The following is a 22,843-nucleotide window of genomic DNA, read 5'->3' as shown; positions in this document are numbered from 1 at the left end:
TTGCTCATCTTAATGAATTTATAGTTTGACCTACTGAGGAAAACACTTCAAATTTTACTTTATAATTACATGAAACCTTGATTTTTAAAGTTTAATTTTAAAATGAGCTTATGTTAAAACCTCATTATTTTATTTTATACAAATCATTTCAGCCCATCCTTTTTAACTAATAATAATCAGGAAATATTTCTAATAAAACTAGTTAGTCAGTATTGCCATTTAGATTTGAAGTCAGATGATTTCATTTTTAATGTGCTGAGGCTGCGATTTTTTCTTTAGTCTTTTTCTTCTTTTACTTGTATCAACAGTAATTTTCTTAAGAGAAATTCTGGTCACATCATGCTCATTCTTAGTTCCATTCATTAATTTACAATTTGATTTATCCAAGGAAAATCCCACCCTAGCATTTTACCTTAAATGCGGAAATGGCCAAGTCCACATTTAGAGTGTGGTCTCTTACAGGGCAATCTTCAACTAACTCTAATTTGCACTTGGAAAGGAAGAAGACTTCCTGGCACTGCTCTAGGACCTTTTTTTTTGATGTTTAATCTCTTTGGGTTTTTACTAGAATATAAATTTTTTTAATAACTCCAAAAGCTATTTAAATAAGCAGAAGTTTTATAGACTTCTTGTTTAAAACTACTATCTTATTTATTGCAAACACTCTTGCCAACATTTGGTCTCCATAAAAGTTCCTCAGTTGCTTTGTATGTGGTTGACTCTCTCTCTGTTTTTCTTCCTCTAGTGCATTCCTCTCTTTGTTCAACTTGTTTTGGAGCGATTAACTCGAGGGGTCAAAACCAGTGAGCTCCGTACTATGTGTCTTCAGGTTGCAATTGCTGCCTTGTACTACAACCCTGATTTGCTGCTACATACATTAGAACAAATTCAGTTACCTCACAATCCTGGACCTATAACTGTACAGTTTATAAATCAGTGGATGAATGATACAGATTGTTTTCTTGGGTAAGTGTCTTTGGGATTTTACACTGCATTTCTGCTTCTGGAAAGTTAACTTTTTAATAGGTATGTATAGTAGCATGGCAGAAAGATAATTTTCGTATCTTAAGGATTATATTTAGTGTACTGTTAACATAAGATTTAATTTTTAGGAATTAAGAATGTGTTTCAACAGTATGATCTCATGGAAAGAATGCAAGATCTGAAAATTAATTTTAGCCCTTCTGTACTTGTTTTTGCCTTATGTGTATCATTATATCTCTAGGCAACAAGAATTAAGTGTCCATAGAGATTCATGACTACTAAGTGTCAGTGGGTAAAAACATTCTAAATGGAGTCAGGTTTCTAAGGAAGGCACCAGTCTGGCAAGGTGATAGTGTCCTGTCCCAGGATGTTTAACTCTTTGCAGATCTCAAGGGAGCCTGTTCTCAAATTTGGAGACATAAGGATTGTTAGTGTTAGCCCAGGTGCTGGCCTGCTAGGAGAGCTTGGCTTTGTGTGAGGCACTCTCCTAATTCTCAAGCTCGGAAAAGTGAGGTCCTAAGGAGTGGTTATATGCCCAACCTCAAGCCATCCAACACGTATCAGTGACCGTTCTGCTACAATTTGAGCTCGACTGACATGTAATTCAAATAAGCAGTGGAAATAACTATTGTTGTTTTTAAATTTTACGAGGCATCATTCAGAAATATTTGCTGAGGGGAAGAGACATCCAGCAGGAGACACTGCTATACGTGTGGAAGATGATGGAGGCCTGGATTAGGATGGAGATTTGGAATAGGAAGGAGCATATTTCCATGCTGTATGTGTGTTCTAGTTTTTCTGCTTGTAGGAAACTGGAATTTGTCCCTGATTGAGATTTAGTTTTAAAGCTGTGAAGGAAGAACATACTTTAAAGAGAAATTGTGCTAAAGTTGTCTCTGACAGAGATTTAGGAGTAGAGATTTGGTCATTCACAGTTGTGCGGTTGGTAAGCTTATGTCTTTATTAGCATCTATATGCAATTTTCCAAAGATAGGAAGGATATCTCTTTCAGCTATTGCATGGACTCGGCATCCCACCTGTGTTTCCTTGGATTCTTTTTTTCTCTTTTTTTTAGAATAGAGTTGATTTTTTAATCTCAGTTTTAAAAATAAATTTTAACAATTATTTCTGTGAAGATAGGTAAGTATATTTCAGTATATGATTTAAAAAAACCTGTTGCCGTCGAGTCAGTTGTGACCCACAGTGACCCTGGAGGACAGAGCAGAACTCCCTATAGGGTTTCCAAGGAGCAGCTGGTGGATTTGAACTGCTCACCTTTTGGTTAGCAGCCATATCTAAATAGATTTTTTTTTTTAATTGTGCTTTAGGTGAAGGTTTACAGAGCAAATTAGTTTCCCATTCAGTAAGTTATACTCAAATTGTTCCGTGACATTGGTTGCAAGTCCCTTCAGTGTGTCAGCACTCTCCCCGTTACCACCTGTCTTAGTCATCTAATGCTGCTATAACAGAAATACCACAAGTGGATGGCTTTAACAAAGAGAAATTTATTCTCTCACAGTCTAGCAGGCTAGAATTCCGAATTCAGGGCATCAGCTCCAGGGGAAGGCTTTCTCTCACTGTTGGCTCTGGAGGAAGGTCTTTGTCATCAATCTTCCCCTGGTGGAGGAGCTTCTCAGGCGCAGGGACCCCGGGTCCAAAGGACACGTTCTGTTCCCAGTGCTGCTTTCTTGGTGGTATGAGATCCACATGTCTCTCTGCTCGCTTCTCTCTTTTATATCTCAAAAGAGATTGGCTTAAGACACAATCTAATCTTGTAGATCTCATCAACATAACTGCTGCTAATCCGTCTCTTTAACATCATAGTAATAGGATTTACAACACATAGGAAAATCACATCAGATGACAAAATGGTGGGCAGTCACACCATACTGGGAATCATGGCCTAACCAAGTTGACACGTATTTTTGGGGGGCACAGTTCAATCCATGACACCACCCCATTTCCATTTGTCCAGTTTTCCTGCTCCTTCCTGCCTTTTCATCTTTGCTTTTGGGCAGATGTTGCCCTTTTGGTTTCATATAAATGATTGTTCTAAGGAGCACTTTCTGTGTGGGTGTTATTGTTTAGTTTATAGGCCTGTCTGTTATTTGGCTGAAAGGTGGTCTCCAGAAGTGGCTTCAGGTCCAAGTTAAAAGGGTGTTATGAGCCATAGTCTTAGGGATTCCTCTGGGCTCTCTCAGACCAGTAAATCTGGTCTTTTTTATGAATTTGAATTTTGTTCTATATTTTTTCCCACTCTAATCGAGACCTATTGTGATCTTGGTCAGAGAGGTCAGTAGTGGTAGCTGGCCACCATGTAGTTCTTCTGGTTTCAGGCTAGTGCAGGCTGTGGTTCCTGTGGTTCATTAGTCCTTTGGACTGATTGTTTCCTTGAGTCTTTGGTTTTCTTCACTCTCCTTTGCTCCAAAAAGAAAGAGACCAATAGTCTCATCTTAGGTGGCCGCTTGCAAGTTTTTAAGACCCCAGATGCTACTCACCAGAGTAAAATGTAGAACATTGTCTTTATGAGCTATGTTATGCCAGTTGACTTAGATGTCCCCCAGGACTCTGGTCCTTAACCTTCAAGCCCAGCAACTCAGTCCCACAAGGTGTTTGATTATATCTAGGATTTTTCCATGACTGTTACCCTTGTGTGTTCTGTTATATATGTGAATATACATGTAGCACATACAAATATGTATGTTGAAATAGCCACAGCCAAACCTGTATCTGCACGTGGGTGTACGCCCATACACCCTCCCACACCTATTTAGCATACATATCTACCTGTGTATCTACTCATAAATTATTGTTTGTTATTACTGTTATTGCAGGATTGTATATGTTATAGTATTTACCATCGTTACCTTTTATTCTTGTGTACCTTTCAGCGTCTTCCCTTGCCTTGGTCATATTGTGCTGACTTCCCCTATATTATGTACTTCCTTACCCTTCACCAAAGTTAACACACATGTGTCTTAGTTATCTAGTGCTACTACAACAGAAATACCACAAGTGAATGGCTTTAACAAACAAATTTATTCTCTCATAGTCTAGGAGGATAGAAGTCCGAATTCAGGGCGCCAGCTCCAGGGGAAGGCTTTCTTTCTCTGTTGGTTTTGGGAAAAGGTCCTTGTCATCAGTCTTCCTCTGATCTAGGAGCTTCTCAGCACAGACACCTCGAGTCCAAAGGACATGCTCCGCTCCCAGCACTCCTTTCTTGGTGGTATGAAGTCCCAATCCTCTCTGCTTGCTTCTCTGTTTTATATGTCAAAAGAGATTGACTCAGGATACAGCATAATCCTGTAGATTGAGTCCTACCTCATTAACATAACTGCCTATAATCCTGCCTCATTAACATCATAGATTTTAGGATTTACAACACTTAGGATAATCACATCAGATCACAAACTGGACAACCACACAATACTAGCCAAGTTGATACCTATTTTTGGGGGACACAATTCAATGTATAATAACGAGTCTACTCTCTAGTCATTTTCACTCCCTCCCCCTTCCCTCCTTGGTAGACATAAAAAAGGGTTTCTTTCTGTGTGTAAACTTTTTCTTGACTATTTATAATAGTGGTCTCATACAATATTTGTCCTTTTGTGATTGGCTGATTTCACTCAGTGTAATGTCCTCCAGGTCCATTCATGCTGTGAGATGTTTTGTGGATGGATTCATCATTATTCTTTTTCACTGTGTAATATTCCATTGTATGTATGTACCACAGTTTGTTTATCCATTCATCTATTGATGGACACTTAGGTTCTTTCTGGAAACCATGGTGGCATATTGGTTAAGTGCTACGGCTGCTAACCAAAGGTTGGCAGTTTGAGTCCACCAGGCGCTCCTTGGAAACTCTAGGGGACAGTTCTGGTCTGTCCTGTAGGGTCACTATGAGTTGGAATTGACTTGATCACAACGAGTTTTATGGGTAGGTTGTTTCTGTCTTTTTGCTTTTGCGAATAATGCTGCAATGAACATAGGTGTGCATGTGTCTGTTCTTGTCATGGCTCTTATTTCTCTAGGGTATATACCTAGGAGGTGGGATTGTTGGATCACACGGTATTTCTATTTCTAACTTTTTAAGGAGGTACCATACCGTTTTCCATAGTGGTTGTACCATTTTACATTCCCACCAGCAATATATAAGAGTTCCAATCTCCCCATAAGCTTGCCAGCATTTGTTGTTTTCTGCTTTTTTGATCGGTGCCATTATTGCCATGGTGAGATGGTATCTCGTTGTAGTTTTGATTTGCATCTCTCTAATGGCTTATGATAATGAGCGTCTCTTCATGTGTTTTTTAGCTGCCTGAATGTCTTTTTGGTGAAGTGTCCGTTTATATCCTTTGTTTGTTTTTCAGTTGGGTTATTTGTCTTTTTGTTGTTGAAGTTTTCTGTAAATTTTAGAGATTAGATCCTTGTGAGATGTGTTGTAGCCAAATTTTTTCTTTTTCCCAGTCTGTAGATTCTCATTCTACTCTTTTGGTGACGTCTTTGGTGAGCATAAGTGTTTAATTTTTAGAAGATCCCAGTTACCTAGTTTATCTTCTGCTGTTTGTGCATATTTAATTATGTTTTGTATTCTATTTATGCTATATATTAGGGCCCCTAGCATTGTCCTTGTTCTTTTTTTCATGATCTTTATAGTTTTAAGTTTTACATTTAGATCTTTGATGCATTTTGAGTTAGTTTTTGTGTATGGTGTGAGGTGTGGATCTTGTTTAATTTTTCTGCAAATGGATATCTAGCTTCGCCAGCACCATTTGTTAAAGAGACTTTCTCTTCCCCATATAATGGACTTCGTCCCTTTGTTGAAGATCATTTGTTCATAGGTGGATGGATTTACTTCTGGGTTCTCAATTTTGTTCCATTGATCTATGTGTCTGTCATTGTATCAGTACCAGGCTGTTTTGACTAACGTGGCTGTATAATAGAGTCTGAGATCTGGTAATGTGAGGCCTCCTACTTTGTTCTTCATCAATAATGCTTTGCTTATTTGGGGCCTCTTTCTTTTCCATTTAAAGATGGTGATTAGTTTTTCCATCTCATTAAGGAATATTGTTGGAATTTGGATTGGGTTCGCATTACATTTGTAGATCACTTTGGGTAGTATTGGCATTTTCACAATGTTAAGTCTTCCTATCCATGAGCATGGTATGTTTTTCCATTCATGTAAATCTTTTTTGTTTTCTTGCAGTAGTGTTTTATAGTTTTCTTTCTATAAGTCTTTTACATCTCTAGTTAGATTTGTTTCTAAGTATTTTACGTTTTTGAGGGCATTGTAAATGGTATTGTTTTCCTGATTTCATTTCCATAGTTCTGTTTGTTGGTGTATAGGAATCCAACTGATTTTTGTATGTTGATCTTGTATGCTGCCACTTGCTGAATTCTTTTGTTAGTTCCAGTAGCTTTCTTATGGAGTCTCTGGGATTTTCTGTATATATGATCATATCACCTGTGAATAGGAATAGTTTTACTTCTTCCTTACCAATTTGTATGCCTTTATTTCTCTTTCTTGCCTTATTGCTCTAGTTAGGACTTCCAGCACAATACTGAGTAAGAGTGATCATAAAGGGCTTCCTTACCTAGTTCCCATTCTTAAGGGGAATGCTTTCAGCCTCTCTCTGTTGAGAATAATGTTGGCTGCTGGTTTGTATATGTGCTCTTAAGTATGTTGAGGAATTTACCTTCTATTCCTATTTAGTTGAGAGTTTTTTTAATCAAGAATAGGTGTTGGGCTTTATCAAGTGCCTTTTCTGCATCAATTCAGATGATCATGTGATTCTTGTTCTTTGTTATATGTGGTGGATTATGTTGATTTATTTTCTAATGTTGAACCTTCCTTGCATACCTGGTATGAATCCCACTTGGTAATGATGTAGTATTTTTTTGATATGCTGTTGAATTCTATTGGCTAGAATTTTGTTGAGAATTTTTGCATCTATATTCTTGAGGGATATTGGTCTATAATTTTCTTTTTTAATGGTGTCTTTGCCTGGTTTTGGTATCTGGGTTATGCTGGCTTCATAGAATAAATTCAGGAGTATTCCTTCCTTTTCTATGTTCTGGAATAGTTTGAAATAATATTGGTACCAATGCTTCTCTGAATGTTTGGTAGAATTCTCCAGCGAAGCCATCTGGGCCAGGGCTTTTTTGTTGTTGTTGTTGTTGGGAGTTTTTTTTTATGACCTCTTCAATTTATTCTTTTGTTATGTGTCTGTTCAGATTTTCTACCTCAATTTGTGTTCATTTGGGTAGGTAGTGTGTTTCTAGAAATACGTACATTTTTTCTATGTTTTCTAATTTTTAATAATATTCTGTTATCCTTTTTATTTCAGTTGGTTCTGTTGTAATGTCACCCATCACATTTCTTATTTGGGATATTTTCATCTTCTCCTTCTTTGTCGATTTGGCCAGTGGTTTGTCGATTTTATTGATCTTTTCAAAGAACCGACTTCTTGTCTTGTTGATTCTTTTGATTGTTTTCTGATTCATTTACTTCTGTTCTAATCTTTTTTCTTTCCTTTTTTTGGCAGCCGTGGGCTTCTTTTGCCTGTCTTTATGTGTTTTTTCAAGTTGCGGAGTTATGGTATTGATTTTGGCCTTTTCTTCTTTTTTTTTTTAAATTGTGTTTAGGTGAAGGTTTACAGCTCAAGTTAATTTCTCATACAAAAATTTATACACATATTGTTATGTGACACTAGTTGCAATCCTTGTAATGCGACAGCATACTCCCTTTTTCCATCCCTGGTTTCCCGTGTCCATCCAACCAGCTCCTGTCCCTTCCTGCCTTCTCCTCATGCCTCCAGACAGGAGCCACCGATTTGGTCTCATGTATCTGCTTGAACTAAAAAGCACACACTTCACAAGCATTATTTTATGTTTTATAGTCCAGTCTAATCTTTGTCTGAAGAATAGTTTTAGTTCTGGGTTAACAGAGCTTCTGGGGGCCATGGCTTCGGGGGTTCCTCTAGTCTCAGTCATACCTTTAAATCTGGTCTTTTTACATGAACTAGAGTTCTGCTCCACACTTTTCTCCCGCTCCGTCGGGGACTCTCTGTTGTGTTCTTTGTCAGGGTGGTCATTGGTTGTAGCCAGGCACAGTCTAGTTCTTCTGGTCTCAGGGTAATGGAGTCTCTGGTTTATGTGGCCTTTTGTCTTTTGGGCTAATATTTTCCTTGTGTCTTTGGTGTTCTTCATTCTCATTTGCTCCGAGTGAGTTGGGACCAATTGATGCATCTTAAATGGCTGCTAGCAGGCCACTCACCAAAGTGGGATGCAGAACATTTTCTTAATAAACTTTGTTATGCCAGTTGATCTAGATGTTCCCTGAAACCATGGTCCCTAGACCTCACCCCAGCTACTCTGTCCCTCAAAGTGTTTGATTGTGTTCAGGAAACTTCTTAGCTTGTGGTTTAGTCCAGTTGTGCTGATGACTTCCCCTGTATTATGTGTTGTCCTTCCCTTCACCTAAGATGATTCTTGTCTACTAGTATCTAGTTAGTGAATTCCCCTTTCCCTCCCTGCACGCCCTTGTAACCACCAAAGAATGTTTTCTTCTGTGTTTAAAACTTTTCTTGAGTTCTTATAATAGTGGTCTCAACAATGTTTGTCCTTTTACGACTGACTAATTTCACCCAGCATAACGACCTCTGGATTCATCCATGTTGTGAAATGTTTCTCCGATTTATCATTGTTCTTTATCGTTGTGTAGTATTCCATTGTGTGTATGTACCATAATTTGTTTATCCATTCGTCTGTTGATGGGTACCTAGATTGTTTCCATCTTTTTGCTATTGTAAACAGTGCTGCAGTGAACATAGGTGTGCATGTATCTATTCGTGTGATGGCTTTTATTTCTCTAGGATATATTCCAAGGAGTGGGATTGCTGGATCATATGGTACTTCTGTTTCTAGCTTTTTAAGGAAGCGCCAAATTGATTTCCGAAGTGATTGTACTATTTTACATTCCCACCAGCAGTGCATAAGTGTTTCAGTCTCTCCACAACTTCTCCAACATTTATTATTTTATGTTTTTTGGATTACTGCCAGATTTGTTGGGATGAGATGGTATTGCATTGTAGTTTTGATTTGCATTTCTCTAATGGCTAATGATTGTGAGCATTTCCTCATGTACCTATCTGTTAGCCACCTGAATGTCTTCTTCGGTGAAGTGTCTGTTCATATCCTTTGCCCATTTTTTAATTGGGTTATTTGTCTTTTAGTTGTTGTGGTGTTGCAGTGTCTTGTAGATTTTAGAGATTAGACCCTTATCGGATATGTCGTAGCCAAAATTTTTATCCCAGTCTGTAGGTTCTCTTTTTATTCTTTTGGTGAAGTCTTTTGATGAGCATAAGTGTTTGATTTTTAGGGGCTCCCAGTTATCTAGTTTCTCTTCTGGTGTTTGTGCATTGTTATGGTTTGTATTCTGTTTATGTCATGTATTAGGGCTCCTAGTGTTGTCTCTATTTTTAATTCCATGATCTTTATCATTTTAGATTGTATATTTAGGTCTTTGATCCATTTTGAGTTGGTTTTTGTTCATGGTGTGAGGTATGGGTCTTGTTTCCTTTTTTTGCAGATGGATATCCAGTTATGCCAGCACTGTTTTGTTAAAGAGACAGTCTTTTCCCCATTTGATGGACTTTGGGCATCTGTCAAATATCAGTTGCCTATAAGTGGATGAATTTACATCTGGATTCTCAATTTTGTTCCATTGGTCTATGTATCTGTTGTTATCCCAGTACCAGGCTGTTTTGACTACCGTGGTGGTATAATAGGTTCTAAAATCAGGTAGTATGAGGCCTCCCACTTTGTTCTTCTTCTTAGGTAATGCTTTACTTATCTGAGACCTCTTCCCTTTCCATATGAAGTTGGTGATTTGTTTCTGCATCTCATTAAAGAATGTCATTGGAATTGGAATCGGGATTGCATTGTATCTGTAGATGGCTTTGGGTAGAATTGACATTTTCACAATATTGAGTCTTCCTATTCATTAGCATGGTATGTTTTTCCACTTATGTATGTCTCTTTTGGTTTCTTGCAGTAGTGTCTTGTAGTTTTCTTTGTACAGGTCTTTTACATCTCTGTTTTAGATTTATTCCTAAGTATTTTATCTTCTCAGTGGCTATTGTAAATGGTACTGTTTTGATGATTGCCTCTTCAAAGTTCTCTTTGTTGGTGTAGAGGAATCCAACTGATTTTTGTATGTTTATGTTGTATCCTGATACTTTGCTAAAATCTATTAATTCTAGTAGTTTTCTAGTGAATTCTTTGGAGTTTTCTGTGTATAAGATCATCTCCTCTGCAAATAGGGATGGATACTTTTACTTCTTCCTTACCAGTTTGGATGCCCTTTATTTCTCTTCTTTTTTGATGTGTGTGTTTATTTCTATAAATTGGCCTCTGAGTACCGCTTTTGCTGTGTCCCAGAGGTTTTGGTATATTGTGTTTTCATTCTTGTTTGACTGTAGGAATTTTATTATTTCATTTTTAATTTATTTTATTACCTAGTGGTTTTTAAACAGATATTACTCAGTTTCTATGTATTTGACTTTTTTCCCTTGTTCTTTCTGTTATTGATTTCTAATTTTATAACATTGTGATCCGATAAGATACTTTGTATTATTTTGATATTTTTCAATTTGTTGAGGCTTGCTTTGTGGCCTAAAATATGATCTGTTCTGCAGAATGATCCATGTGTGTTGGAGAAGAATGTGTACTGTCCTGCCATTGGATGGTGTGTTCTGTATATGGCTATGAAGTCAAGTTGCTTAATTGTAATGTTTAGATCTTCTTTATCTTTACTGAATTTCTTACTAATTGTTGTCCTTCATTGACAGTGATGTGTTAAAATTTCCTACTCTTACTGTGGAATTGTCTATTTTTCTTTCCAGTACTGTTAGAGTTTGTTGTATGTATTTTGGAGCTCTGTCATTGGGTACATAAATATTTATTACAGTTATGTCCTCTTGATGGTGTCCTTTGATCATTATATAGTGCCCTTCCTTGTCTCTTTTGTTGGATTTTCCCTTAATTCCTGTTTTATCAGAGATTAATATTGTCACTCCTGCTCTTTTTTGGTTACTGTTTGCTTGATATATTTTTTTCCTCCCTTTGATTTTTAGCTTATTTTTATCCTAGTGTTTAATGTGCCTCTTGTAGGCAACATATTCATGGGTCATGTTTTTTAGTATCCATTCTGTTACTTTCTGTCTCTTTACTGGTACATTTAACTCATTTACATTCAGTGTTGGTTATTGATAGGTATGAATTTACTGCTGTCATTTTGTTGTGCTTTTTTTGTGGTTTGATAGTTTCTTTGTTCCGCTTGCTTTTCTGTACTGAGTTTTGTTTGTTTTTGCATTTTATTTTCATTACCTTTGTTATTGATTTTTTGTTTCCCAAAAAGCAAACCCACTACTGTCAAGTCAATTCCAACTCATAGCGACCCTATAGGACAGAGTAGAACTGCCCCACAGGGCAGTAAATCTTTATGGAAGCAGACTGCCACATCTTTCTTCTGTGGAGTGACTGGTGGGTTCGAACTGCCGACCTTTCAGTTAGCACTTAACCACTGCACCACCAAGACTCTGAGTCTTTATGGTTTTCTTCTTTGTTGTTTTGGTAAGTTTATTAATTTTCTTTGTGGTTACCCTGAAATTTGCCTTTATCTTCTAAGTTTAAAACATTCTGTTATATTTTGATATTGCCTTGATTTCCTCTCCAGATGGAAGTTGTGTGGCTACACTATTTATTCCACCTTTTTATTTTGAAGTTGTTTACAGATTGATGTTTCTGGTTCCCTGTTTTCAGTATTAGAGCTTTATTTTATTTTTGAGAATTCTTTGTCTTGGTTGGTATCAGGGTGTTGTTGTCATGTGTCTTAATCTCAGGTTATTGTCTGATGTTGTTGATTCTCTGTCCAAATGACTCTGTTTAATATTTCTTTAAGATTGGTCTGGTGTTTACAAATTTCCTTAATTTCTTTTTAGCTGGAAATTCCTAGTTTTGCCATCGTATATGAGAGACAATTTTGCTGGCTATGTAATTCTTAGTTGGCAATTTTTTTTCTTTCAAGATTTTATGTATGTCATCCCATTGCCTTCTTGCCAGCATGGTTTCTGTTGAGAAATCAGTGCTTAGTCTTATTTTTTCCCCTTTGTAGGGGACAGTTTGTTTCTCCTGAGCTACTCTCAGGATTCATCTTTGGTTTTGGAAAGTTTGATTATGGTATGTCTTGGTGACTTTCCTTTGGGGTCTATCTTGTATGGGGTTTGTTGAGCTTCTTGGATGGATATCTTCTCGTCTTTCGTGGTATTAGGAAAGTTTTCTGCCAGCAAATCTTCAAAAATTTTCTCTGTGCTTCTTTTTGTTTCCTCCTATTCTGGAGTTCCTTTTGCACGTGAATTATTTATCTTCATAGTGTCCACATAACTCTTAGGCTTTCTTCATTTTTCTTCATTCTTTTTTCTGAACGTTCCTCAACAAATTAGTATCAAGGGATTTATCCTCTATTTCAGTGATTCTGTCTTCCATTGATTCAATTCTATTCTTCTGTCCTTCCATTGAATTATCTGTTTCTGAAATTTTATTGTTAATCTTCTGGATTTCTAGCTACTGTTTTTTGTATGGTTTTTAATTGTCTATTTATTTTGTCATTTTATTCTTGTATTGTTTTCCTGAATTCTTTTAGGGTTTTATCCGAGTTTTTCTTGCTCTCTTCATGAATCCTATATATAAGTCTTTTGAATTCCTTATCAGGTAATTCCATTATCATTTCTTCCTCAGGAATATTTTCTGGCCCTTTATTTTAATCACTTGCTTAAGCCATCTTGTACTACTTCTTTATGTGATTTGATATTGCCTGTTGTCTCTGAGGCATTTTTATTATATTTATTTATTTATTGTATGTTTGTTTCCTTTGTCATGATTTTTTGTTTCAATACATCCAGGTAGGAGGGGTGGATGTACTACTCTGGTCACTAATCTGGCAGCACTAGAGCACTCACTACCTGTTTCCAGGTGGGTGGCACAGTGGCTGGGAGTGTGAGTGTGGGTCTCTATTTGCTGGTTATGTGGGGCAGCTGAGGACCAGCTGAACGGGCGTTGGCTGTTGTCTGTCTTTGATTCAGCGGCACAGGAGCGAGCGGTTGTACTTGCCAAGTGGATGGAACAGCAGGTGTAGTGGATGTGGCTGGTGAGCAGGGAGTGTGGTCTTCACCACTTCATGGGTTGGGGTGGGGTAGGTGACCGGCAGGTGCTTATGCACTCATGTGGTTACCATTCCTCCCCAGGTCGGGTTGAGAGGTGGGTGGTGGGTGGGTGCAAGCATGGGCGTGCAGTTGCTGCTGCTCCCTGGGTCAGAGGGGGTAGGTGGCGGGTGGGGATGCAGGGTCACTTCCATTTGCCACATTATAGGGGCGTGGGTGACAGGCAGGTGCAGTCAGCGGGCAGAGAGTGGTGGGCATGCGCGGGCACATGGTCACCACCGTTCACGGGGCTGGGTGCCAGGCGGGTGTGTGCACGGTCATTGCTGCTTGCTGGGTCAGGGCAAGGGGTGGGTGGCAGGCACGTGTGTGTGTGTGATCACGTGGTCACCGCTGTTCGCTGGTTCTGGGTAAGGGGGAGTGGGTGGTGGGCAGGCCTATGCCCGGTCTCTGGCACTCACAGGACTGGGGTGGGGGTAAGTGACGGCCAGGTGAGTGCACAGGAGCGTGCTTACTGTTACTCTTGGGGTGGGTAAAGGGGTTGGTGGATGGGGCTGAGTGAGGGGAGAGGGGGGCTCATATTATGATCTCTGGTTGGGCAGGGCGACCAGGGTTTGGGACTCTCTCCTGCCTCTGATTAGTAGGGTGGAGGAAGGGAAAGTGCACTTCTTTGGCTTGCAGATGTGGGTGCCTGGGCACTTCCTGTCCACTGCAGCCAGCAGTTAGGACCTGCCCCACCCAAGTGTGAGGAGGGTGGGGGCCGTCCAGAGTCTGGTTGGGTAGGCAACCTCCCGCTGATAGTCCGCTGATCTACCCTCTTGTGCATGCCACTCACCCTGGAGGTCAGGGACCTGTGCTTGTGGTTATACCTAACTCTGGATCCTGGCTCCCTCCCTGCCCTGTGGATGGCAGCATTCCCAGAATTCTCACACTCTTTTCCTTCCTTAGATTCAGATCATGACCACTCACATTGCTTCTCTCCAGGTGTGTTTATACATTTTCTCTGTCTCTTACAAGAATGCCGTGAAGTTTCCTTCCTGTGCTCCTCACCCAGGGTCACTGCTGGCTTTGTCTCAAGATGACCGTGTTGAGCAGGGATGGCTGGCAAAGCTTCTCTGCTCTGCATCATGCCTCTTTTGCTGCATTTGCTCAATTTTTTTCTTCTAGTTGGTGTTCAAGTCAATTCTTCATCTTTCCTTTTTGATGTTCAAGGTTCAAGGATTGTTATCTGCATCTGTTTCTCTTGGTTTCTCAGATCTTTTATTGTAGAGGGGACAGTATGATGTGTCTGACTAAGCTGCCATCTTGGCTCCTCCTCCCCTTGGATTCTTTAGAGCCCCACTTGCTAATCATCTTAACTGCTGTGATCCCGTGGCACCTGGTGTGCACTGCTAGTTACGAGCTACATGCTTGAGAAAAACCTCAGGTCACGTATAGTTATGGTCATAGCATGCTACTTTGGCATTAGTAACTTGAATGAATTCAGGCAATGCAAATAATGAAGAATAACAGAAGCTTGCAAAATTCATCATAAGATTTGTTCTGTTTTATTATATTACTCCCATTTTAAACAAATCGTATCACTGCAAATGAATTTTGTTCATGCCTACAATTTTAAGAGTGTTACACCAGTATAGTAGTCTTTTAATTCTTTTAGCTTTAGGCAACTTAGAGGAAACATCTAGTAGAAAAAAATGTGTCTAGTGTATATTGGTGAAACTTTTTTTCCTTCTGAATTAAATTTCCCTTGTCCTGTGTTATACCAGAGGACTTTTAATATACTTACTAGCCATTAATTTCAGCTTATTAGATACTGAAATAGCCTTTTTTGAAACAGCTTTTGTCATCTGGGGTTAGTGTAGGGTATATGTGTCAAGAAACCTTGTAGACCAATATAATGAAGAAAAAGTCTGAGGAACTCTTCATTTTTTTCCATTGTACAGGAATTTCATGCTGTCAAATATAGGTATTCTTGCTTTAATAAAACTTGTTATGTCAAGATCCAGATATAGTATTTATATTAATTACAAATTAATGTGACATCAAGATTCACCATGCTAATTTCAGATTCTCATAGGTCTTTGACGATAATAATTCATTTACAAAATTTGACTTATAAAGGATTTCATATACAGTAAAACCTGTGAAAGCTGGAATTTGTGTAAGGCAGAAACCTGTCAGAAAGGAAAACTAAAATATTTTCTACTAATAGAGAAAGATAAAAAAGTGTTAGACTGCACCCTGTCAGAGGCAGAAAACCTGCAAGACCCAGAAAAACAGGGCAGTCTGCTGAGTTGTGGCTCAGGTCTCACTATAGTAAAAAATGGAGGAATATTTCTGTAATTTCAATGGGTGAACCTTGGAGTATACCTTGGATGTTTCTCTTGGTAGTTTCTCCAAAATTTGTCTTTTATTGTATTTCTCACGTCCACATTTTTGTTTTTTCCTTGAAAATCTGCAGGCATCATGACCGGAAAATGTGTGTAATAGGACTGAGTATCCTTTTGCAATTGCAAAATCGACCTCCTGCAGTAGATGCTGTGGTGGGACAGATTGTTCCCTCAATTCTCTTCCTCTTCCTTGGCCTAAAGCAGGTCTGTGCTTCTAGACAATTGCTAGACCGGGAAAATCACTCAAAAGCAGAGAAAGCTGATATAGAAGAAAATGGTAATGTCTTCTAATTATAATGAATGCTAGGATTGATTTTGATTTGAGCTTTTTTTTTTTTTAAATTTAGTTTATTTGGAGTCATTAAACAGATTTACATGTTTACGTCCTTTGGCCTGCTGAAAATCGTATGTGCTTGATTGACTTGCTATTAGTTATATCATCTAGTGTAAATTTAGATTTGTGCCCTTCTTGACATTTAAACTCCCAGTGGTTTCTTATTGAGCTATTGGATGTGGTTACATATTGGGAAATAAATTTCTAACAGAATCAAATGGCCTTGACAGCAAGTTAGCAACCCAGTATTTCATTTTCCTGTTTGCCTGTGCTGACAGCCTCAGAGAAGGCAGTAGTCATCAGTTAAATGAACCATTAGATTAAGAGCAGAAGTGTCAGTACAGCAGGTTGATAAGAGAGTGCCTGCTTTTTTAACGGTTGTTTAGGTGACTCATTATCAGAGCTTACAATTGAGAGAGATATTTGTGTTTCAAGTTTATGAATTTAGAATAAAGTACATAAATGAAGATGATACACTCAAATCAAGAGGCAGAATGAGATTATAGTCAAGAATATTAGACCTTGATTTTACTTAATTATGAGATTGCAAAACTACTTGCTAGGGCCCAGGAAGTAGGGTTATTCAACCCCAAGTGGAGTTTTTCCTCTTCTAGTTCAAAACACTTTTTTAACTGAGAAAAATCAGAACTCTTCCTGGAAAACATGCAATTCTATTTTGATGCTAAAGTCTATGGTTTTACCATGCATAGAGGAGCCCTGGTGGCACAGTGTTTAAGTGCTCAGACGCTAACCAGAAGGTTGGCAGTTCAAACCCACCATCCACTCCTTGGGAGAAGGATGTGTCAATCTGCCTCCGTAAAGATTTACAGCCTTTTAAACCCTATGGAAACCCTGTGTGCTATTCTACCCTCTCCTATAGAGTCTCTGTGAGTCAGAATTGACTTGACAGAAATGGGTTTTGTTTTGGTTTGGACCACGCGTAGACTTAAACCATTTCGCATTTAACTGGCATCATCCCAGTTTGTTCATATACAAGGACTTGTAAACTACCCTTCCCTCACCCCAACACAAAGCACAACTTTTCATTTGTCTGCTTTCTCAATTCTGTGTAGATCTTTTGTAGTACTACTCCATTACTAGAAGATAGTTTATTTTTTTGTTAAGTACATGCCAATAATTATAATACAGAATTCTTTTTTCAGTATGTTATAGTGTTCTCTTTATCTGATTTCTTTTCTTACTATTTATTGGCTTAAAAAGTCAAGGCTTGCAGGGAAATTTTCTAATTTTTTAGTAATACTCTAAACTGTCTAGTTTTAACTAGCAAAGGTTTTTTGTTTTTTTTACCATCTTTGTAATTATACATTTGCCATGTCCCCCGCCCCCCCACCAATGTATTTGGTCCAAACTCTGACTTATTGCCCTACCCCTAAAATTACCTTGCTGTTTCCTCCAGGTGCTTCCCCTTGGTGTGCTTTATAGAACTAGTTTTAGATTAATATTGCCTGGCTTGGGATTACTCTAGGTTTTTCCTCTTATATTGATTTTGTTCTGCATTTATTGCCTTCTGGTTATCACAATACTGGTGTAACTGCTTAGAACAGACTGGCACCAAAAATAGAAATTAAATCCATGGTGATATGCAACTTTTGAGCCTATGTGTAGTAACTACATTATTTTTCTTTACATTTTAATATTTTTACTATTAGCAGAAATGACCTCCTCTTTTGAGTATTTCTGAGCAATTCTGGATCAACTTAATTGTTAAAAGACCTTCATTTTCAAGGGGAGGGCATTGTTATTTACAAAACATGCACTGATGACTGCCCATCTTATTTTTTTTATTTAACAAAAAAAAATTAATAGAGAATCTGCAGTTAAATGAAATTCTTGTATTAATGAATATGAGGCAGCCATTGAATAGTGAAGTCCAGCTGGACCACAGATTTAGGAATGGTTGGAAATTGTTTTAGCAAGGAGAGTAAAGTCATTCTTAATTTAGCAAACTACAGTAAAGATGTATGTTTTTATAATCTTATGAAAAATTATGTGGCAATTTTTCCATTTCTAGAACGTTACTTTCTAATTTTTTTTCTTCATGTAATTTTATATTTTGTCCTTATGTGTTTTAATTCCTTTAAAACAATGGATTCACAGAGGAAATTTCAAGTGATGAAGAGGAGACAAATGTAACTGCTCAAGCAATGCAGTCAAATAATGGAAGAGGTGAAGATGAGGAGGAAGATGATGATGACTGGGATGAAGAAGTGTTGGAAGAAACTGCCCTTGAGGGATTCAGCACTCCACTTGACCTTGACAATAGTGTGGATGAATATCAGTTTTTCACACAAGCTCTGCTAAGTATGTCCTCATTTCCTGAATCCTCAGATATTTTCTCTAAACTATTTCTTCACTTCCTCCTGTTAGAATTTGTTTTAGGATCTGCCCCAAATTGGTCTAGACTTTTTTTTAAATTTCAATTTTGTTTGTTTCTTATTATAGAAATCTCCAAACATCATATACAAAATAGAGAATAGTACAATAAAAAGGAGCCCTGGTGGCAAAATGGTTAGAGCAACCTATTGCCAACTGAAGGATCGGTGGTTCGAAACCACCAGTAGTTCCACAGGAGAAAGATGTGGCAGTCTGCTTCCGTAGAGATTTACAGCCTCGGAAACCCTATGGGGTCGATAAGAGTCAGAATCGACTCGATGGCAGTGGGTTTGGATTTTTGGTTTAGTACAATAAAACACCCATCTGGAAATCTTTAAACTTCATACACAAAATAGAGAATAGCACAATAAAACACTCATCCAGACATCACCCACTCCCAGCAACCTTCATTGTTGTAAAAATGGCAGGGTAAGCCTATGAGGTATCTCCACAAAAATAATTTTAGACAAGTGTCTGCATATATTATTCATGGATAAGCCATTTTACAGAAAAGAATACAGTGTCTTAGGCATATGTTGCTTAAAAATTGTGGCCATGAACTTATTAGCAGTTCACATGCCCTATGCAAAGGAAGGAAGCCCTTGTGGTGTAGTGGTTAAGAGCTACAGCTGCTAACCAAAAGGTTGGCAGTTTGAATCCACCCGGTGCTCTTTGGAAACCTTATGGGACAGTTCTACTCTGTCCTGTAGGGTCTCTATGAGTCAGAATCAACTCGATGGCAACGAGTTTTTATGGAAAGGGATAAGAAATTCAGCTGCCACAAGAGAGTGGCTTTTTTACTACATAAGAAATTTAACAATTTTATACAGCAAAAGACACTACCTTGTTGTTATTGGGTGCTGTCGAGTAGATTCTGACACATAGTGACCCCATGTGAACAGAGCAGAACTGATAGGGTTTCCTAGGCTGTCATTTTTAAGGAAGCAAATCACCAGGTCTTTCCCCTGTGGAGCCCCTGGGTGGTTTCGAACCACCAGCCTTTTGCTTATCAGCCATGTGCTTAACCATTGTGCCACCAGGGTTCCTTAAAGACACTATAAATACAGTTAAAGAATTCATAAAAAATTAGGAGAAAATATTTGCCAAGTGCTTAATGTAGACTTAAGACCCACAATATACAAATGCTTTCCACAAATGAATAAGACATAATCCAGTATAAAAATGGGAAATAAAAATGGCAAATTTGGAGAATAGAAACAAATAATAAGCCAATGAAAAGATTTCGAAACTTATTAATAATCAAAGAAATTATAATAAATATCTCATTAATATAAATTATTTTATTTTTGTACCATAATTTATTTAACTTATTTCCACTGTTGGACTTAACTATTTCCAGGTATTTGCTATTACAAGCAATATTAACATGAGCATCCTTGTGTATAAACGATTGTTACTAATAAGACAATACTGATATGATATATTGACATTATTTAGTATTGCTGCAAATATCATTAATGAAGATAAAATCACTATGTTTTTATTGAAGTTTAGTGTATTGTTATATTCTGATACTATATATATATATATGTATATTTTTTTTTTTTTGAAAAGCTTAAGCTCAAATAGGCAAGTAGGCTTGCAATCTAGTGTTTATCAGTTCACTAAGGCCTAAGTGAACAGTGGCCATTAGTGATTGTAACTGTACCTGTCCCTGTGAAAGATTCATTTTAAAAGGTGAAATAGCAAAAATCTCTGTAATGGAAATTTTTCTGGCATCAGCCATATATTGATTTTTCCTATTATATTTAGAAAGCTCTTTCCCACTTCAAGATCTTATAAGGTTTCTTTTATATTTTCTTCTACCTTTTTTATAGTTTTTTTTTTTTTTAATTCAGATCTTTAATATGTGCCCAGTTAGTTTTGGGGAATGGTATAAGGTGTAGGGATCTAACTTTTTTTTTTTTCAGATGGATAGCCCATCACCATATTTTGAATAATCTTTTTTTTTCTATATATGCTGTTTATACCAAATACTTTTGAAATTTCATTAGTACGGATCCACGTTATGCAAAGAACTATACACTAAACATAAAAAAAAAAAATAATGAAAGAAAAATAGTATCCGAGTGCCACAGTGTATTAGGCACTTTTAGCTACATTATTTCCCATAATTCTCACAATAATGCTATAAAATAAGTAGTGGAAAGGTACTGGTATCCTTATTTTACAGATATGGAAATAGTCGTTCAGAGAAGTTAAATAACTTCCTGCTGCCACGTGGTAGGTCCGGAATTTGATCTAGAGGTGCTTTCTTTTTCTACTTTTTCTTACTAACCTTCATTTATGGAAATACTTTTCAACAAATATTCATTGAGCACTTATTCTGTGCAGTATACCATGGAGGATCTAAAAATACACAGTCTAATCCTATTCTCAAAAAATAGTTGGAGACCCAAGGAAAGGTACATCTAAGGACTATAGCAAGGGGAATAGAATCATAGGAGGCTTCAGCTCTATCTGTGTCTGTGATGTTTTATTAAAGAGTGAGGGAGACAGACAGACAAGCATGGAAAATGTGATCAAGTATTGAGATTTGATGAAGCCTGCTGGTGGCTAGACAGGTGTTTATTATATGAATCATCAGACTTTATTTTATGTTAAAGAAGAGAAACCCATAGTGCAATGTTACATATAAGTGCCAAATGAGTGATAACATATGGTGCAGTGATTAAGCGCTCAGCTGCTAACTGAAAGTGGGGTGGTTCAAACCCACCAAACTCTCCTTGGGAGAAAGATGTGGCAATCTGCCTCCGTAAAGATCTACAGCCTTGGAAACCCTATGGGGCAGTTCTACTCTGTCCTACAGGTTGCTGAGTTGGAATCAACTCGATGGCAATGGGTTAGGGGAGTTAAGAGCTGAGAGAGATTTCAGTGGTCAGAGAAAGTTAGGGGAGAAACTAGAACTTAATCTGGGTTTTGAAGGACAGGCAGGAATTAGAGGCAGAGAGCATAGAGCAGTATATCACAAAACATGGGCGAAATAAGAGCATAAATGTGGAGATGGGAATAAGGAGGGCGTGCTTTAAGGCAGTTGTTTCCAGACATGGGTGTGTGACACAGTAACCAAGGAAGCTTTTAGGTCTTGGGGCATGTATTTTAAAAATCTTCCTCAAGTGATACTTAGCCAGCTTTGGGCAGGCATGTGGGGACCACTGCTTAAGAAATACAATGCTTAAGGAATAAAATGGGGTCAGATTGTAGCAGCATTGAATTCTGAACTTTATGATCTTTATGCCATTGCCCATGTGTTGTTGAGTGTTTTTCTGTAAGGGGATGAGATTATGAATGTGGTAGTTTATTTCAGGATTTATCAGGTGTTAATATGCAAGAAGAGCTAAAGGGGGCTAGACTAGGAAACAGAGTATTGGAAGATTATTAATTTAAGAATAATAAGGCCCTGGAGTGAGTAGGTGGCATTTGCTGGGAAGAAGCATATAGGTGAAAGACATTAAGTAAGAATCATAGGATGATGTGCAGAGGGCATGATCAAAGATGTCAGAGGTTTAGAGTGGTTGATTGGGAGACTGATAGTACTAACAAGGGGAATGGAGAGGTAAAGAGGATTTTGAAGGTAAAGTGTTAAATTTGCTTTTAGATGTGCTGAGTTTGAGGTGAACTATCCAAGTGGAAAAGTCCAGTAGGCTTAAGGAAATGTTTGTCTAAAGGTGCAGGTTTGTGTCCTTGGAATAGGAGTGATGCTGAAGCTGCAGATAGTATGCAAATTCCAGAGGAAAACGGTAACAAGAAAAGTACAGGTGCTTCCCAAGATTTGGATTTTAGGAAGCATCCATAGTAAAACCTCAAGAAGAAGAAGAGACAGTGAAGGAGGCAAAAGTCAGAGAACTAGGCAAACCAGAGATTTGCAATGTCCCAAACTTCTTTTGATACCCCTGCGTAGTTGAGTATTAAGTGGTACTCAGAGATAATCCCTTATTTGAATGAGTTTCACCACCTTGTGTTTGTTATAGTACTGTACTCATTGTCTCTTACTATCTGAGGTAATTTCATTGTAATTTGGTCATGTCATTAGTTAGCTGTTTTCTACAACAGTAATTGTCACTGGATTCTCTTTTCTTCCCTCCACACCATCTGTAAAATGCAACAGCTGTGCAGAATCGAGATGCTGCCTGGTATCAACTGCTGGTGGCACCACTCAGTGAGGATCAGAGGAGAGCACTGCAGGAGGTTTACACAGTGGCAGAGCACCGAAGATCTGTGGCAGGTCAGCCAGAGTGATTTCCAGAATGGAGTGGATGTGTCAGGATGCCAATAGTCAGCCTTTTTAATGAACCAGGTGGTATCAAAATACTGTTTTTAGAGTTGTTAGGGGTCAGCCCTTCAAGATAATAAAGAATTGTTATTATTGTATGATTGTTCTTCTTTTTAACCACTTACAATATCTTACCTCTGCAAAAATCTATGCATTGATATGTGTCTGTTAGTGGTGTTCTTATTCACATCCTTATCTTATTCTGGGGCCAGAGGTAAGGAGTAAGGGT

The 22,843-nt window shown here is 38.0% G+C and overlaps 1 protein-coding gene across 3 annotated transcripts in view; it reads left to right on the top strand.

The window, feature by feature from the left end:
* IPO8 (importin 8) overlaps positions 1-22,843 on the top strand; it is a 66,811-nt gene that overhangs the window by 40,980 nt on the left and 2,988 nt on the right. For all 3 annotated transcript variants that reach the window (XM_023738069.1, XM_023738068.1, XM_023738071.1), the window contains 4 exons: positions 746-966; positions 15,664-15,869; positions 18,045-18,248; positions 22,450-22,566. In XM_023738069.1, the coding sequence (XP_023593837.1) occupies positions 746-966; positions 15,664-15,869; positions 18,045-18,248; positions 22,450-22,566 (748 nt within the window). The remainder of the gene's footprint in view (positions 1-745; positions 967-15,663; positions 15,870-18,044; positions 18,249-22,449; positions 22,567-22,843) is intronic.

Source organism: Trichechus manatus, unplaced genomic scaffold, assembly GCF_000243295.1.
Source record: "Trichechus manatus latirostris isolate Lorelei unplaced genomic scaffold, TriManLat1.0 scaffold00112, whole genome shotgun sequence".
NCBI classification, from domain to species: domain Eukaryota; kingdom Metazoa; phylum Chordata; class Mammalia; order Sirenia; family Trichechidae; genus Trichechus; species Trichechus manatus.
This window is presented reverse-complemented; position numbering and strand designations above follow the sequence as displayed.